The 20,227-nt window shown below is 37.7% G+C and overlaps 1 protein-coding gene across 6 annotated transcripts in view; it reads right to left on the bottom strand.

Moving 5' to 3' along the window:
• Window positions 1-20,227, bottom strand: part of CTNNA2 (catenin alpha 2) — a 1,116,872-nt gene that overhangs the window by 775,385 nt on the left and 321,260 nt on the right. For all 6 annotated transcript variants that reach the window (XM_023251808.2, XM_023251809.2, XM_023251810.2 and 3 more), the window contains one exon: window positions 279-445. In XM_023251808.2, the coding sequence (XP_023107576.1) occupies window positions 279-445 (167 nt within the window). The remainder of the gene's footprint in view (window positions 1-278; window positions 446-20,227) is intronic.

The following is a 20,227-nucleotide window of genomic DNA, read 5'->3' as shown; positions in this document are numbered from 1 at the left end:
TCTGCACTGTGTCAGCATGGAGTCTGCCTAGAAGTCTCTCTCCCTCTCTCTCTACCCCTACCTCACATGTAAGTGTGCTCGCTCTCTCTCTCTCTCTCTCTCTCTCTCTCTGTCAAAATAAATACATTAAAAAAGAGAAAAATTTGGAGGTATACCACTTGGGTGAGTAAGTGATCTGGTGAGTAGTGAAACATCTTTGGTACAGTTCTGAGCTCTAATATACATAGTCAGTATTACCACACCCCTAAAGCAAGTTTCGCTAAGTTCCACATACGTACAATTTTCAGATGAGATAAAAGTCTCATGACATCCGCCATGTCCGCCAGGATGAGTAAGCGCGTCACAGCTGAGAGCAAAGCCCTCGCCGCCCTCACCATGGTGCCACGCTTCACTGATGAGCACGGGTCATCAGCAAACTCCGAAGAGGCGATGCGCATTGTCTCACCTGGAAGACAAAGATGGAGAGCTGTGTGGGTAGACGGCAAGCTCAGAGGCTGGCAATCATAAAGATCCATGGATGGATGATTATTCTTCTTATAGCAAAACCACCATGAACAGGAGGTATTCCTGCCACTCTCCATCACAACCCACCTTGAAGTTCAATGCATCAGTGCACATTGGACAGAGGCTGTGGACAAAATAAGGTGTTCGTTTCACACAGAAGTGTGAAATTATGCTTTAAACATCAATAAGGAATATATTCAATTCAATGTGTCTAATAGTTGAGATGAATTTGCCCTGACCTTAATCAGTCTCACATTTCATTTCCCTTGGAGCCAATGGTATTTACTAGGCAGCTAGTTGAGCTCACTGACAGTTGAGGTGCAAAGTTAACTGCTCCACAGAGGAATGAAACTAAAACCTTGGCCTCATTAACACTGTACTCTTAATTGTGCTAATCAGAGAATAACAGACTACAGAGATACCCAAATATAGTCTTTTAATACCCTGCTAAGAAGCTATTCTCTAATTTAGAGAGCATTGATAAGAGAATTGAACCAATCCAACAAATGCTGATTAAGCCTGTACTATGTCAGATATTATTAAGCTCTGGAATTACAGAGGTGACTGAGGACACCCTGATCTCTAGGAGTTTCCCATCTAATAAGGAAACATGATGTAAATACATACTCATAATATCTGTGATTACATACCACCACAGGCTTATGATCAAGACCATAGGCAAAGAAGGGGAAGTGATTGATGTATTTAGCGTGAGGCAGGGAGAAGCTGTCAACATTGATGGGCTCTGAAGAACTAAGAGGTGCTCACCAGAAAGACAGTGGTGGGAACAGCACCCTCAGCAGTATAAATGCCATGTGAGGCTCTGAAACCTGGAGCAGGATGCCAAGTGTGAGGAACCACAGTCATGTGGGAGGCATGGGGAGGAAGGGGTACAGAGAATAGAGGTGGCAGTGCTTGGAAAGCCGTGAACGAGATCTGAACTGTGTCCTCAGCAGGGATGCAAGTGACATTAATAGATTTTTATTTTGGCTACATCACATGAAATAAAGTGCAGGGGACAAGTTTAGGGCAGAGACACTAGTTATTAGGGCAAGTGCATGACTGTTGGAAAGCAGCAGTAATGAGGTCCTGGGCCAGGGAAACAGAAATGGGATACAGAGAGGAAGGGATACAGAGAGGATATTAATGAGATCTGTGTTCAAGCATGACCAGATATGGGGACTGATCAGATGTGGAGACAAGGAGGAAGGCAAGTGTTTGGTGAATACTGAATATTTGTACAAAGGGATGCAGGAGTAGCAAACAGAGGGGTCACTGGCGAGGATGAGATAGGTTCCCTGTCAGTGGACTGGATATCACCTGGGGTAAAGAGGCCTGGGAAGCAGAATCATGAGGCTTCACATAGCAGAGCATACACAGAGGCAATACAAGCTTCTTCAATAAACTTGAAAAAGAGAGTTAATATGACCAATTATTTAATTTGGGGTAAAAAAAAATCATTCAATATTTATTATACAAATGATTACTTCTGATCTATTAATCCAAACCTAGTCAATTATATCACTGAAAGACTCTGTGTCCTGTAATGTATCCTCAGACACAAGAGAAAACAAAACAAAATAAACCACCCCTTTCCATTTCACAAGCAGATCAGAATAGAATGTAATTCACTCAATGTTACAGTTACTCAAACCTTCAGAGGGATACTTTTCATGCTTGGGAAACGAAGTCGTGTCAGGAAATATATTGCATTGTTAGATTTCTAAAAGAGACTACTGTCTACAATAAGCATACTATATAACCAACCAGCCTAGTCTCAATGCCGATACACAAACAAATAGCTTGATTAACAGCACGGGAGACATGTAAAAATTCATTACCGTATTGGCACAAAGGTGAATTTTTAAGGTCTGACCCCTCAGGACTAAATATACTTTAAGGTGGAGGCTGGCAATTAGGAGATACATATTTAATTCAGGTGTCCCACCCTTGCTACAGGATTGCATAAATCTCCTCATTCCCTGAACCACCGCCCTCAAAAAAAAAAAAAAAGAAAAGACTCATTGGCAGATATCTGTGTTGTGGGAGAAGACTATCTCATTCTCACTCTGCATAGTGCAGCTGGAAAGAACATCCACAGTGGTAGCAAATCTAATGAAATATTGAGAAGGTCACCACATCTAAAGATGGACAAATTTGTGTATGGTATCACGGGTGCAGTAGCTGATGTTGGAATGAATCTACTTATTCAAGGAAAGGGGAGATTTATTCTGCATATGAACCTAGTAAGTAACATGGTTGAACCCAAATTCTGCAAGCGAAATTGGTATATGAGCCACAATAACAGTAGGCCACTCAGGTAGGGCTACTCTCTATACCAAGGGCCCTCGGAGGTGAGCCCAGCTGCACCCATCAGCATGAGGAGGAACCCTATCTAATCAACCTAATATTCAAGTACAGGTTTCTATATAAAGTGTCAGTATAATGGCACTTAATCCAGATACTGGCCATTCAGTCAGCAATACTGCTTCAAAGCTGAGCGACACGTAGCAATATAGAGCTCTTACATGGAGCTAATCAAGTTGTGGCCCCCAGCAGACACCCCAGGAAGGATCTCTGGAGATGTCCATGACAGACTAGAGAAGGGAAGGGGAGGAGAGATTGAGAGGAGAGAGACCCACGTTAGTTAATGTGACTCTGCAAGTGGAAACCTCATGCTAAATTCTGACATTATTCTAAGATAAATAGAAGATGATTTAATTCAAGTTAAAAGTAAAAACTCATTTTAAACAGGTATAAATGATTTTATGTTGTTAAAGATTTTAAAGGAAAGACAATCTGAAGTCAACTATGACTTTAATGCATTTTATTTCCCTGTAGTTTTAAGATTACTGAATTAAAATGGAAATCTATATTAAGCAATGATAAGTGAGTTTCTCAGGATAAAATTTGTTATTTTCCCAGGGAACCGCCTTTTCTAGAGGACTCAAATATTTAGCTAAGAAACAGCATGCATGTGTAGAAGAGAGAAAGGATCAATGAAGAGAGGATAATAGATCTGCCTTTTTAAAAATAGATATACCATTTTATTCAATCTCAGTTACTTGATATGGACCTAAGCTCACAAAAATTTTTCTCTAGTAAAGCCTTTGATCTCCTCAAGCCACTACCACCTGCTAGAGAGAAGAAAAATTAACATCTCCAAATAAGTGACCAAAGGGAATAACAACATGTACAGAGAGCTTCTATATAAAGGCTTATTACGTAAGTATTGTTCTAAAAACCATACATATATTAACTCATAGATTAAAGGAGAAGTAACCTTTAAAATCACAAAGACCTAGGATCACACTCTAATGCCACAGCAACCATTACCAAAAATGAGAGCTTGGCGATTATTCAACCTTTGTGTTTGAGTCCCCTCAACTACAAAACAGGGGCAGAAATAATGAGAGCTTCCTTGTGGACCTGCCATTATGGTTAAAGGTTACAGGTGATACAGTTAAAGCACCCAGCACAAGTCTTTACTCATAATGAGGGCTCACTCATTATTGTCATTAATATCACTGCTCCCACTATCACTGTGATCCTCCCCCTTACAAGAATAGTTCATGAACTCCTTGTTAAAGGTTTGGAAGTGCATATTTTGGTCGATTCCATTCCTGTGTACACAATAATTTAGAAGCAAGAAAACATCTGCCCAATAAAAATATTTATTGTTTTAAGGCAGAAAATAACTCCCCTCCCAAATGTTTCCAGTACTTGGCTTTCACACTGATGCTTGTTCTGGTTCTTATGTTACCCCAGAGGCCCCGGGATGGATGGATAATTGTTCATAAGCTTGAAATAATATCTACTCAAATGTGGAATGATGCAGGATGATAATAATAAATAGAAGAGGGGGATAACATACAGAGGACAGAGTCTCAGGAGTAGAAAAGTCATTTTGGAAGCAGATTATGAACCAAAATAGCATGAAATACCATGTGGTGCATCCTTTGAAGGCAGAGCCTGCATGTAACAAAAGCTCTCTTTAAATACTTGACAGATGAACTACTGGAAAACTGTGAGAAGTGAGGGAAAAGGGTATGGTGAAAAGCTAGATTCAGAGAGTGTTGAGCTGTCTTCCAGAAAGTTCTCTATGCAATATGTCTAACCAACAGTTATCATATGTAATATCTGCAACTGTATATTCTCCTTTGTCTAGTTATATAAATTCTCCTTTAATTACATAGATTTTTTTGCCTAATTACATAAAGTATAGGGCACATAATGATGGTTCATGTTCTTGATATTTTCCCATTGTAGACTTCCTAGAGAAGATGAGAAATAAAGAGCAAAGTTTCCAACCCTCTTAGCTATAATTTGTTCCCTTTTCATAATAACCTATGGCTGCCTCAGAACCTTTTTCACACATATTTTCCTTGAGGTACAAACCTTAGAAAATCCTGAGAAATGAATCCTCTGCAGCAATGTAGAAAATGCAATGTATTTTTAGACAAGAAAGATTAGTGAAGTCTAATACCTGACCACTGCTTCACACACTCTTTTCTGGTTCTGCTCCCCAAACTACACATCTTCTTTGAGCCACACACTCACAGAGACAGTGAAGGAACAGACACAACAGAATTTTAAAATAATAATTGAGTGGACACTGCACATCATCTGAATGTTTTATCATTTTGATTATGTTGTAGAATCTGTAAAGCAATGTAGTGTTTAAAAACCATTTACTGCTATGGTTAGCTCATTTGCAAAGCATGGTGGGAAATACGTATCTTCACTGGAGATAAAGCAAATGAAATGTTAAATGAAGGGTCAATGTAGGGAGCATCTCTCTATTGGCTAAATGGGATGCTGCCCAATTGATGAATTGCTTAATAAAGCCAATTAGATCTTCTAGTTAAGAAAAAAACAAAACCAGGAATGGCCAGTGTAGACATGGAACACCATGGAAGTTACAGTATTACCAGACAAGATTTTGACACATTACATTATGTCTCTTGGCTCCTTTTTCGAAGACAAAGGTGAGCACTCCCTTGATAGGAATTATCCAGAGTTGGCTGGTGTACAGTTGAACTAAATGCATAAGTAAATACTGAAGAATATTCCTCTCTGGGCTTATTTCAGCAGCAAGTATATGGTGCCCACAAGGTGACTCAGGATTCCTTCCATTTTAAGAATCTATCAGGTTGTGTCTATTCAGACTTAATATTTTAACATGTGCTGTCTTGTCTTTTCCCTAGTAAGAACAGTCTTTTATTTAGAGCTCATGGTGTGCCAAGTTCTGTTTGAAGAGTTTTATTTGTTAAAATTCAATTACTACTCAAGAGAACCTGATGAAGTAAATACTTGCACTGTCACCATTTGTACCTGAGGAAATTGAAGAAAGAAAAGGAAGATTACTTGCCTAAGGTCAAACAGCTGGCAAGTGGGAGAGCCACCACTGACAATCAGTCTGGCTCTAGGATCTGTGCTATTAACAACTATAATTTAGAAATAACTTTAAGAATCTACTTACTGCATTAAAATTATGTATTTTCGTAATTCCATTTGGATGTGTATTATGAGTTGGAGATGAGTACACTATTTCCCTCTATCAAGGAACTATTTTTTTATTCAGTTAGCAGAGTATTATGAAGAAGGAAGGAAGGAAGGTAGGAAGGTAGGAAGGTTGGAGGGAAGAACTAAATAAAGGCATTTCTCCAATTATTTCCAGGCTCCAATATTCCCTATTGTCTCTTATCAGAGCTGAATTATGGCTGCCTACGCTGCATACATTTGAGTCCTCAACCCTTTCCCAAGACTGTAAATCTGGTCAGGGTACAAATAATTGTAGCATATTGATTTCTTTATTCCTAGCACCTAACATATATTTTATACTGTACAGTGACTCAATGAATGTTGGGAAGAGCAAAGGAAGGCCTGTCTGGCACTTTATGTTTTAAAAAAGATCCAACTGCTGCTAAGGCAAGAAGAGAGGACAAAATCCTGAATGCTATGCACTTATCAGTGACATAATAGGAATATTTTCTTCCATTTGTTTTAAGTTGATCTTGTGAGTTCAGTCAGCAGCAGAGAAGCTGTAAAGTCTGAGAAAGGAAGGTGACTAGAAAAGTAGCCTCTCCTTTGTTTTGTTCCCATAAGCATTTGCTACCAAGAGGGAAAAAGTCTTAAAATTTTTTGGAAACAATCAAGAACTTGAGACAGCAAGGTGTGCATTTCACCCCAGGCTGGTTATGACTGAAATCCATGATTGGGAGGAAAGGTCGACAATCAGAATTTTTCTCTGAGGCTCAGGAAGGATGAAATTATGTATTTTCTCAAGCAAAATCTGCATTAAAAGAAGCTACCTCCTGCAGATCCTGTCACTTCTATCCCTGAGCATCTATAGCATTGCTGGCACAGTTCATGTCCTTCTGTTACCAAAACAAACTAATCTTTGGCCTAAATATGCAAACAAAGCCTTATATGCATAATACATATTATATATATTAATCATGTATAATTATAATTATATGGTATATTGATAATATATAACTAATTACAATGTTAAATACAATGTATGTTATATAATTATTATAGATGTAATGTATATTAGTGTACAATTATATTAAACAATTAAAATAATTAACATAGTAATGTTTAATAAATAATATTTATGTATATAAAGAGGAGGTATCATGCAAACTGCATCAAAGCCGTTTAGTTAGGGGTGCCTGTGTGGCTCAGTCAGTTAAGCGTCTGACCTCGGTTCAGGTCATGATCTCGCCGTCCGTGAGTTTGAGCCCCACTTTAGGCTCTGTGTTGACGGTTCAGAGTCTGGAGCCTGCTTCAGATTCTGCGTCTCCCTCTCTCTCTGCCCCTCCCCTGCTCGTGCTCTGGCTGTCTCTCTCTCAAAAATAAATATTAAAAAATTTTTTTTAAACATGTAATTATTATAAAATAAGGATTCTGCTTTTCCCTTTGTCATCCTACCAAGGGTAGTAGACTCTGTGGACTCTTTATCTTTCTTCATTTTTCCAAACAACTCTGAGCAAACAAGAAATTACATGGAAAATGACAGAACGCTGATGGTTCCATTGTCCCTGAAGTGACTAAGACCGGAGAAATTCTGATCTGGGTAGAACCTCTTCAGGTTTGTCCAGCACTTCACTCTTACCTTCCATATAAAGACACAGAAACTAAATGGCAATTCACCTGTGGGGGGGTCAGGTGGCTGGGTGAGGCCAGCATCCCAGTCACCTGACATCCCAATCAGGGGCTCTGGATATAGCCCCGAAGTGGTTGGGAGACCAACAAAGTACAGTGTTACACAAGCAAATTAAAACCTCCTCCTCACCTAACAAAATCCCAAAACACCCAGATGGCCTGGCTATGGTCCTGCCTCAGTGGCTCACGCAGCTCCAAAGACAGCCACGCATCCTCATTCGGTCTGGCCCAGTTCTTTTTTTTCCAAGGTGGGTAACTGAGTCTCTTCCAATGCAATTTTCCCTCTATCAAGATATGTTCAGTATGCAAAAGGACTACAAGTGCCAGTAATTGATGATTAAGTGTATGGAATGTTATGAGCTATTAAACATTGTTAGAGATAGTAATGTGCCACCCTGCAGAAGGTACAGATCATTAAGCGTATGGATTTTAATTATTTCAGCTGTAGCCTTTTCCTGCATTGGGAGGAGAGGGTATGGGGTAATTTTGCATTGTTGCAATCAGGAAGATTATCATGTACAATATGGCATATTTCACAAATGAGACCTTTGCAAGGACCTGTTAAATATAGCAAGGGCCACATTCCACAAAAACACGATTATTGTCTTGGGCTCAAATTCAGTGAAAGACCATAAACTTGGAAACAGTAAACAGTGGTGTGATCAGTTTAACACAAAAATGGAGTATGAAGGATCAGTATTGAACCCAATGTCGCTTGATATTTTTATAGGGAAAAAAGGGGAAAAGGAATTGATGAACATGTAAATTTCACTGTACAATGTTTCTGAAATAAGTGTATTATATCAAATATATAATTAAAGAAGGCTTCTTATAGGTTGGTTTGTAAAGCAAATTAAGGAGCCAATGAATTATTTTTTTGTGTAACACCATAATTTCAATAACCCTGTATATATAAGGCAAGTCTCTCTATAAAAGGCATATTTCTGACGTATTTATATTCTTAAGTCAATAAATGTTTCTATTGACCAGTATCTTTACTCTCCTACAACCATGATCACAAATCAAAACCTACTGAAATGTCAATAGACTGAAATAGTTGAAATGTGGTGTCAAAAACCTTTAGTGTGTTGAGGAAAGAAAGAACGGGCATGTACACTGGACAGCAGAGATAGAATGATCATCAAAAATACCAGCAGGCTCAACATGTCAACATGCAAATGTACAGGACATTTTTATTTCTTCTTGCTAATTAAGACATGTAAGGAATGGTAGAGTAGGGAGGTGGAGGGAGGACTTAATCTTCAAACTCCAGAATTTGAGAATACCTTAGAAGACATCATGAAGTCTAAATCTTAGTAGATGCAAAATCCAGGTGTGACCTCTAGGACAGAAACCCTCTTTCTCCCTTAGAAACCATTCAATTTGAGGGGCGCCTGGGTGGCTCAGTCGGTTAAGCGTCCGACTTCAGCTCAGGTCATGATCTCACGGTCCGTGAGTTCGAGCCTCGCATCGGGCTCTGTGCTGACAGCTCAGAGCCTGGAGCCTGTTTCAGATTCTGTGTCTCCCTCTCTCTGACCCTCCCCCGTTCATGCTCTGTCTCTCTCTGTCTCAAAAATAAATAAAACATTAAAAAAAAAAAAAGAAACCATCCAATTTGAGACAGCTGTAATTATTAAAATTATTTTTTTCAACTACTTGGTCTTTAATACGTTCTTCTGAACCACACACAAAAATATAATCCCCTCCTCACTAAGATAGATCTTAAGAAATTTTAATTTTTTTAAGTGTATTAATTTATTTTGAGAGAGACAGAGACAGCACAAGTGGGGGAAGGGCAGAGAGAGGAGAGAGAATCCCAAGCAGGCTCTGCACCGCCTGCACAGAGCCTGACATGGGGCTCGAATTCACGTAACTGTGAGATCATGACCTGAGCCAAAATCAAGAGTCAGACACTTAACCGACTGAGCCACCAGGCACCCCAAAATTTTTTTAAACATCCTTTAAAGAGAAGGTAAATGTCAAAACAAACATTCATCAGCCCTTGCCCAAGAACTAATGCTGCATTCGGATTATAAAAAGAGCATAAATGATGAACAAACAACTCCCCACAGGTTTCCAAATGTTAAATACCTACTAACTAGTCATTCAACTCAGGATAATTTGTTTGTACATGACCTTTTAAGCAAATTAATAGTGTTAGCATGAACAGTGCTGCCAATCAGCTTTGGAGGAGATAAACCTGGCTTCTGGCAAGTTGTGAAAACAATTAGTAAGATAGATAATAAATGATTACTAGTCCCTGATCTATTTCAGGATCAAATTACTATATATATATATATATATATATATATATATATATATATATATGTATTTGAAGATATTAAATCTAAGTTCATTGGTGGAGCCCAAATCTTCAATTTCAGAGGGGAGAAGACAAGTATCAAGAAACTTACATGACTTGCTCAAGGTCAGAGTCCACTGGGGGCAGGGTCCAGATCAGCTAGATCTCAACCCTCAGTTTGGATTTGCTTCAGTTTACTACTGTGGTATATTTCTTTAGAAACATTTGGTTTTTGGGGCAACTAGGTGGCTCAGTTTGTTGAGCATCTGACTTCAGCTCAGGTCATGATCTCACAGTCCATGGGTTCCAGCCCCGCGTGGGGCTCCATGCTGACAGCTCAGAGCTTGGAGCCTGCTTCCGATTCTGTGTTTCCCTGTCTCTCTGCTCCTCCACTCCTTTCTCTATCTCTCTCAAAAATAAATAAACATTAAAAAATTGAAAAAAAGAAACATTTTGTTTTTGTTAAGATTTCAAAACTTCACAACGGACTGTCCTCAAGTTAGTCCATATAAATGTTTTTATACCAGTTTGGATGTCTTGATACTATGCTTATGTGTAAATATATCTGTAAGTTTCTGGTTTTAATTTTGAGGTACCTCAAAATTGTCATGAGTGCAATGAAATAATACTTGCATCACTGATTTCATATCAGCTAAAATATAAATGCAAAGAAACATAAATGGGAAGTATAATAAAGGTACATTATATAATTTACATCTTATAGGCTAGAGATAGATAAACTATGCTTGAAATTGCTATACTGTAAAATAACAAGCCAACTTAACTTTCCTAAAGTAGTCTTTGGCTACACACAACACAGGAACAATCCTCATAATGAGAAAAGTTGATTAAAGATAGAAAACTCTACCACACATTTCAAAATTAGAAGCCAAACAAAGAAGGTTCCAAGTAATTGGTATTATGAATCTGGTAAACAGTGCTATAAAATTACAGCTCAATTAAAATATAGTTTAAAATACAACATGGAGAAAACTGATCATCTTCACTGGTTTGAGGATGAAAAAACAGAATGATCAGATTCTAAGATTTAAATGGCACAGTCTTTGCTTTAATTTCTGAACTGCCATTGATTCTCCAGTCATCACAGAGGAATAGCGGTTTCTTAAATGTGATTATAGCCATGAGTCTCCTTTACTCGGCCAAAGGAGGCACCCAGGTCACTCTCATTCTGGTTCCTATATTAAGAGGGCAAGGAAGAAACTACATCTAAATCAACATCAGTATATCAATTGTAAGAAAACATATTCAACAAAAATATATTTGTTCAGCAGGATCTGGCAATAGGTAATGACCAAAATTGATTTAAGGTAACTCAAAACCCTAAAGCCAAAAAAAAACAAACTGCCAAGATATGCTCATCAAAGCTTTCTTCAATGGCTTGTCACTAGGGTCATGATGGTATCAGACAGACTTCTCTCCTTCCAACTCAAAAGTATGATTTTTTTAAAATAAGTGAAATAAGGTAATAAAAAAATATCACCCTTGACAGGGAAAAATGTCCCAACAGGGTAATGTGCAGCCTTAAGGGTGAAAGAAATGTGGGTGATTAGAGGTAGGAGAGTGACAGTCCTAGCCATACTGCCTTAGTGTAGGGTTGATTATATGATTATAACTGTAAATGTGTGTTTGTGTAGAAAGTATATAAAGAGTTACATATCATTTCATTCATCCTTTTATTCATTCAGCAAGTATTTATTCAGTACCTGCTCTGTGGTAGACACTTGCTAGGTTTCTAGATATTCAAGATGAAGTCACAATTTCTGCCCTCTACTTTTCACAACCTGATTTTTCTGAATTATCCAGGGTCATCCATAGAACATCTGCAGAGAAATGACCACTGAGTGAGCATTTGGAAATTCAAGACAGAAAAAGCTTAATGTTAGGAAGTTGGGAATCCTGAGTGTGTGTGTGTGTGTGTGTGTGTGTGTGTGTGTGTGCGCGCGCGTGTGTGTGTATATTTCTGTATCAATCTACTTGTCTGTCCGTCCGTCCATCCATCTGTCCATCCATCCATCCACCACTCCATGTGTGTGAGACAGAGATTAAGTTTTTCTTTCTTTGTCCCTCCAATGTGTAGCTTTTAGCCTTAACTCTAAGAGCTAGCAGAGACCAGCAGCTCACTGTCAATGCCCTTCCCCAAATCCCTGTTAGAGGACTAAAGGCAAAGAGTATAGATCAGAATATCTCAGATAAATACACCCTTCAACATTAATTAATTAATTCCTTGGACCCATATGAGCAGGTCTGGATCAACAGGGAGATTTCAAGGTCTTTTTAACCTCTTGACATCAAGCCCTAAATGAAAAGTCGGCTTGATAGGTTTAAGACCCCTTTCCCTGGGCTGATTCAGATTTATACTAAGATTTCTGAAGGAAAGAGACTCCATCATGTATACCAGTTTCATGAAATTGAAGGGCACTGTAGAGAGAGAAGTGAAAGAATGAAGATTACAGGAAGTCAATGAATTTTAACCTTTTCTTTCCTTCCACTGGAAAACATGATCCATCAACTTATTCAAAATAATGTAGAGTATGCCAATGAAAGGAAACATAGGACAATTTTTTGCTAGTTATATATTTTTAAAAATTTTTAATGTTTATTTTTATTTTTGAGAGAGAGAGAGAGAGAGAGAGAGAGAGAGAGAGAGAGAGAGAGAGAGAAGGGGGGGATGGAGGGACAGAGAGAGGGAAACACAGAATCCAAAGCAGGCTCCAGGCTCTGAGCTGTCAGCACAGAGCCTAATGTGGGGCTTGAACCCACAAGCCGTGAGATCATGACCTGAGCAGAACTCAGACACTTAACCAACTGAGCCACCCAGGCGTCTGCTAGTTACGTTTTCACGATATGCTCAATATTTTTTCTTCAACTCCATACACTGTATCTTATAAAGTACATAAAGTTTAAAGCATGGATACAATTGTTAAACTGGAAAAAAAAACACACAATAAATACAGTCTTCTCTGTATTTGCAGGCTTTTTGGATACTCTCTGGTGTGTTAACAGCTGCAGCCATTCTCTGATTCTCTGGCCAGTCTCAGAATGTTTCTGCCTCTTGAATGCTGCTCACAGGCAAAGGGGGAGGGAGCCCATCCTGTGCCTCTTAGTGTTTATTTACTTTAAAGAAAAAGTAGAAAAATAGTGATAAAGGACTTGAAACTTGCACTATACGCACTTTCCAATGAATGAAGGTGCACAGTAGTACCTCAGTGAACAGGTTTCTCACGGCAAATTAATAAATTCATATTGGGAGTATAATTTAACCTCCCATGAAGGTCTGCCTGTAGGGAGAGAATATTCTGGTCATGCTGATGTTAGTATTCCACTCTACATGACAGCATAATAAGAATTAATACACTAACGTGGATTTTTAAGGCAAATACACATGGTTGGTTAATTCTTACACCACTTAATGTATTACTAGATGGAGGGACTGAGCACTAATGGCCCTGGGGCACTGCTGGGAGGTGTCCAACGAAGTACAGGGACTCGTTTTGAACGATGAAGGGGAATTAGTTCATTTTCAATTCCTATACTGAACAGCAAGTGGCTCTTCTCACCAAAAGGAGTTTAAAGGAAAAGCTGGGGAAGAAAATGCATATGTCAAGAAACCTGCAGATGCCATGAACTTATTTTAGAGACAGAGAAGCACTACTGAACAATACCTGGGCTTAACAAGCAAAATTCTTAACCACCTTCAGATAGCACTGAAACCATGAAGTAAGAAGTAGGCATCCTGGCACACTGGACTAGAGACCTTGGCAGCCTAGGCTGATTGGTCCATGCCTGCAGGGAGGTTACCACCCAGTCACACTTGTCTAAGGCTGTTACTAAGGTGGAAATATGAGTCCACCTGCATCCTTTACAGGATGCCCTATATAAACAAGGGGTAGTCAATTTAATCCCTATGACAGAGCATGGATTCAGTGATTTCTAACATATCCACTTGTTTTTGTCTTCGCACAATTCCAAGTTAAAGAATCTTTTCAGGTAAAAATGCATGGGTATGCACAGACATATCACATAAGCTCCCACAAAGTGTGCCCAATTTAAATACTCCAGTCAAGGCTATGGCACGGAGAGCTGGCAAAACCAGTAAATGGAACCATTTATAGAATTTAGCCTTAAGCCTTCCTCTGTTTCATATGCCACACATTATAATTACATTTGAGAATCCCCAAACCTAATATTTTCAATAATAAACAGATGCAGCTAGAGATCATTTCCAAAAATGGCACCATTGCAACAATCTATTTTGCCCTACTCTGTGTGGATCTCTTCAATGTTAAGTAATGTTACTTCCTCACTTATAGTTTCCTATAGCTCACTTTCCTCTTCCCCAGTGATTTAAGAATAGATAGCTAAAAAAATCTTACAGACCCCTTCCAATTCTGGATACTATCATGCAAAAAACAAAAAACAAAAAACAAAAACAAAAACCAGTAATAACTGTTATTTATAAAACACTATGTACCAGGCACAATGATAAGCCCTCTAAATATATGATCTCCCAGTGAGGTAGAAAACAGCCCATTTCAAAGATAAAAGAGACCATGGCTTAGCTTAGAAAGGTTTATTCATTTGTTCAAGGTCACACACCTACCTAGTTGGCCTCAGTCCTAGAATTTGATAAGGTTGCTAGACTTAAAAGAACGTGAACTCAGTAACCTTGAAGCTCTAAACTTAGGGTCTATTGGCATAAAGTTTTGCAGTGTGATGCCCCAGTCGATGTTTCTTAAGACTGCAGACACAGATAAAGGACCTCTCATTGTGCACGCAAAGATCACATAGTGTTTTCCAAAGCAAGCATACCTTATAACAGAATGAGATATCAATCACCACCTACAAATGTTAGTCTGCTTTGCACCTATTATACATATGTATGCCCCAAAATTAGAGATCAAAGGAAGCAACAAAAGAACTAATATGCTATCACATGACAGATATGGTTAATCTTTAATCGTCACCACTTCAAAAACTACAGATTCAGCATTTTTCACCATTAATTGGATATCATCTACTAACTCAGAACTTGGTGCTCCACTGAAATTTAGGCTTATCAACTTTTACATATGGAAACTAAGACTTAAAGCAACAATGTTAATAGTATTAATATTATTCTAGTAAAAAAATTAAGTAACAAAATTGTCAGTATGACAAGCTCTGAAAATAATCTTTTTTTTTCCCCCTCTGAGAACATACCAGTAACGAACCCTGCTTTGGACTTCTTGAGCTTATGTTCCCCTTCTGACAATTTTTACCTTGCGTTACCTTGTGCAAGTTACTTAACCTTTCTAAGACTCATCAGTAAGATGAAAAATAGCACCCCAGGGCACAGGTTTACATAAAAGATTAAACAAGAGGATGTGAGAGACTGAAGAGCATGAACTATTTCTCCAAGACATCTGGAAATACATGCAACACAGCAAAAACATCTGTATAAACGGAAGAGCAATCCCTGAACCAAAGAGAGAGAAAGGGAGAGGGAACGAAGTTAGGAAGGAAGACGAAGGAAGGAAGGAAGGAAGGAAGGAAGGAAGGAAGGAAGGAAGGAAGGAAGGAAGGAAGGAAACAAGGCAGGCAGGAAGGCAGGAAGGCAGGAAGGCAGGAAGGCAGGAAGGAAGATAAAGGAAGAAAGGAAGGAGGGAAAGAAGGCAGACAGGCCAGCAGGAAGGAAGGAAATTTAGCAACTTTGAAATAAAAATGGTAATTTTGAAGCATCAACAATCTCTTTGCAATCTCAGTAACTAAGAAGATAGATTTTTAATGGCTGCACATGAGACAGGAGAATGTGTTACCTTTCACAGGGAGTGGAACTGTAATGTTATCCATGCAAAATAAAATTTTATATTCTTGAAGTGCTACATCAGTGAAAATATTAAGTAGAAAAAAAAATTGTCCTCCATCAGAGAGAAATGGCAAAGAAACGTGTCTGTCCCAGCACAGAAAAAAAAAATCAGATGGTTTTATTTATAATTGATAAGGATGCCTTATAACCAAAGAATTCTCCTTATGTATTTGTAAGAAACTCATGTACACTACCAAAGGACTAGAAAATCCAGAGCAGAGCAATTATTTTTAAAAAACTGTTTCAGGTTGGTGATGTTTTGGGATCCCTGTCAGAAGCAAAATCAAATGCTTTTTGGAAGAAAGCATAAAACTCTCTCAAGAAGGCTTTATAAAAAATGAATACACAGTTTAAAATCATAGAATGCTGTAGATGTGCCAAGTGACAGATTTAATTATCTTAAAGAACTTAATAATTAAGTTAAAGAAATTAATAATTAAAGAGCTTCAGATAATATATATAGTTTTAAATAATTCTACCAATTATCTTTCTTTTACTTGTTATTCAGACATAGCCTCTTAGTACGTTGGCTTCTATTACACTCTGGGATGAAAACCCAAGCTTTTTCTTAAAAAACGGCACCCTCCTTTCTGCCTCCAAACTGCTGCCCTGCTTTCTCTACCTACTGCACCCCTACATTCTTTCTTCCATGGTCAGTATATGGTCTTCTCATGTAAACAGCTCTTACATCTCCCAGAGCTGTGGAAAGCTAACCTACATAATCCTAGTTATTCCAAATAATATACAGTCTTTTAAATTCTCAATGAAATATTAAACTGAGTTCCATGAGTATAATTTTAATATTAAATGTATTTTCTTCTTTTCTAATCTTTTAAAAGCAGTGACCTACTTACTGAATATAGTGTAACTTTTAAATGGACTGTCATTTTTTCACCATTTTGGATAGCAGAGAAAGAACCAATCTACATAAAGGACATGGTCCAGTATTATCATAATGAATATTCAAAATCAGCCCTAATCACAAGCATCTTAGAATAACACTTTGCATAACATTATTCTTTTTTTGTTTAAACTTGGCAATTTTCTAAAAATAAAATCAACCACCTATGGAAATTGCAAAGGTCTAAAGACTAAAAGGATAGATCTCTTGGAAAAGCTGGGTTATTTCCTTATAGACTAAAGCTATTTATAAACTGTATTTCCAAACAATAATTTTTAAACATCTCTTCCCATTTCTAACAATAAATTATGAAGGGCGAGTATGTGGGAGAATGGGGAATAAGAAGATAATGGATGGACTAGAAAGAGACAAAGTTTTTCCCTGACATCTCCCTACATACATCTAAAAAATAAAAATCACAGAATGTGTTTCCAACCTACATTCCCAAGCCATCATTTTCAATTGAGAGTCCACAAGTAAATGGTGTTATGGGTTGAATTGTGCCTCACCCCCCAAAAGATAGGTCAAACATATGCCTAATCTCTAGTACCTATGATTGTGACCTTGTTTGGAAATATAGACCATTTGCAGACATAATCAATTGAAGATGAGATCATATTGAATTAAAGTGTGCCCTGATTCAATAAGACTGGTGTCATAGGAAGAGACCAGATACAGACACAGAACGGGGCAACACCATATGAGGATGGAGGAGAGACTGAACTACTGAAGCTACAAGTCAAGGAACACCAAGGATGGTAAGCAATCCACCAGAAGCAAGGAAGGGGCCAGGAAGCATTCTCCCTTTCAGGTTTCAGAGGGACCCTGAACACTGTGATCTTGAACTTATAGCCTCCAGAACTGTAAGGGAATAAATTCCTGTTGTTTGAAGCCACCCAGTTTGTGATACCTTACTATAACAGTCTTAGGAATCTGACACAAAAGGAAATCTATGTATCCCCTTTGTGAGAAATATTACATTTAAAAAATATTTTAGTGTATTCTACATCTCAACTTTGGTTGTTTTAGCACTAAAAAAGTACTCAAACACCAAGATGCCCCATAAGAGTTTGAGCAGATGCCATTAAAATTCACACTCACAGTGAAATTTTAGTCATCAAGGGATCAGCCTTCCAGAATCTCAAGATTCTCTAATGACCCCAAAGTAGGCAAGCTTATTATGTAACCAATTTTAGAAGCAAAAAGCAGCATCCCTGAGTGCCAAGGAAGACAGACACACTGCCAAGAGGATCTGATGTTCCCACTATTAAATCCAATGGGTTTTTAATTGGCTGTCAGGCTCTGATTGACAGGAACAATCTGTGAAAAGTCATCCCTTCCATGAAAGGCTGGGAAGTGAGCCACAATGGTGGACAGCAGAAAAAAGAAATAAAAAACTGGAGATCAGGAATGGCAGCAATTAGAAATGGCACTGGGGCAGTGGGCAGTGGATACTGCACCATGTGAGTGAGTGATGGGAGGAGAGAGTCAATGATGCAGAGAGGCAGTTCTGCAGGATAGAAAGTATCAAGTGACTTTTAGGTCCCTCCTCTAAGAGCCTCACACACAGAAAGCACAGGTCAGCTCTGTGGATATGTAGGCAGACATGCAGGGAGATGTTGCCTAAAAGCTACTAAAATCTCCATTGCTCATATGAGCAAGTCAAGCTAATTCTTTAAAACATCCTGTAGCTCATTTTACTCAGTAATGCTCATGATCACTGTAAGGAAGACCTAATAATGACTGAAACATTTGGTCATTTTCCTACCTACATTAGCTGATTGATTCTATCTATGAATTCCATTGCTGTTCCAAATATAACATTGTATTAAATATCTGTCTTAATTGGAAACAACAACAACAAAAAAAAGACAGAACCATCATGGATTCAGTGTATAAGACTTTTAAACAAATCACTTAAAGATGGAATTTTTAATCTCATTTTGCTAGACATTGCTAGAATTCCAGCAAACACTAAACACTAAAAAATTCTTTATAAATAGAACATGGGGCAACATAATGTCTGTAACTTACCTTTAATATTCCAGTGATCACACCACTGATATTTGTTGAATGATATCCTTACTGAATATCCATTACATGTTGGGTACTATCCTAAGTGATAATGAATGTCAATGGCACTTAAAGTAGGTCTACCTCCAAATACCCTAAGGCCTGATAACTACTTAATCAAGTTACCCACGGGGCCACGGGTAAAATCGAAATGACAAACAATATTGAGAAAGATTTTACATCAAAGTCAGATAATTGTAAATGTGACAAAGTGCTGATTTTCTAAAGATAAAAAGTATCACTTAGAAAGAAGGGTTTCTTCAGTATCTGAGTCACTGTCCAGGAAATACAATTGATGCAATCTACTTGCAGCCCACCTCTATGGAAAAAAAAAAAAAAAAAAAAAAAAAAAAGGACAGTGATCTCGAAGCTAACTCCTGTCAGTTACTGTCCCAGGAAAACAAACTCTAGAGTGATCACCAGAACTATTAGATCAGGTATTTTTTAGGTATGTAAACAAAATCCAATTGCATCATGACAGCTCATGTTTATGATGATCTCCCTGACACATTAAGAAAATGTCTAAAACACAGATTAACACGAAAAATTTTTAATCATAATAACCATTTATAAACAAGCAAAGACAAACTCTATAAGATCCTAGGAATAAAACCAAAAGGATGAAGACCTTTATGATGGAAATTATAAAACTACTGAAATATAAAAACAAAACACGATGAAATGGAGAAATATACCCTAATGATGATTAAGACACAATATTTAAAAAATGGAAATTCTTTCCAAATTGATCTATAAATTCAATACAACTATAATCAAATTCCCAACAGAGTTCTCTTGTAGAGAAATAAACAAGACATACTAAGATTCAGATTGAGGAACAAAGAGCCAATCAAGAATAGCAAAGGTGTTTCTGAAGAACAACGAAAAAGGGACAAAGACTTGCCCTGCAAGATATCAATATTTATTAACTATGGTAATTAAGTTGAAGCGGTATGCATGTGGAAATTAACCAATGGAATAGAATAGAGAGCCTTTCAACAGCCCAATAAATACCATTTCAATAAATGGTACTAAATATTAACTATGAATAAGCAAAATAATAAAACTAGATCTTAATTCACAAAATAAAAATCAAAGATAAAGACAAATGTAAAAGCCAAATTCTTAAACGTTTGCAAAAGTATTTAGATATATGTATAATGACATTGGGATAGAAAATAATTTCTTAAAGAAAATACTCAACAAAAAGTAGTGAAATTACACTACATTTTTAAAGAAGTGTATTTAAAAAAGGCATGAACAAAATTAAAATACTAATCACAGAGCAGGAGTGCATATTTGCAAAAATTATGTAAAATACAAAGTTTGAGTATCCAAAATATAAGTATAGTTATTTTAGATGAAGAACAACTCAGTGGAAACATAGGCAAAGAAAATGAAAGGAGAG

Source organism: Felis catus, chromosome A3, assembly GCF_018350175.1.
Source record: "Felis catus isolate Fca126 chromosome A3, F.catus_Fca126_mat1.0, whole genome shotgun sequence".
NCBI lineage: Eukaryota > Metazoa > Chordata > Mammalia > Carnivora > Felidae > Felis > Felis catus.
This window is presented reverse-complemented; position numbering and strand designations above follow the sequence as displayed.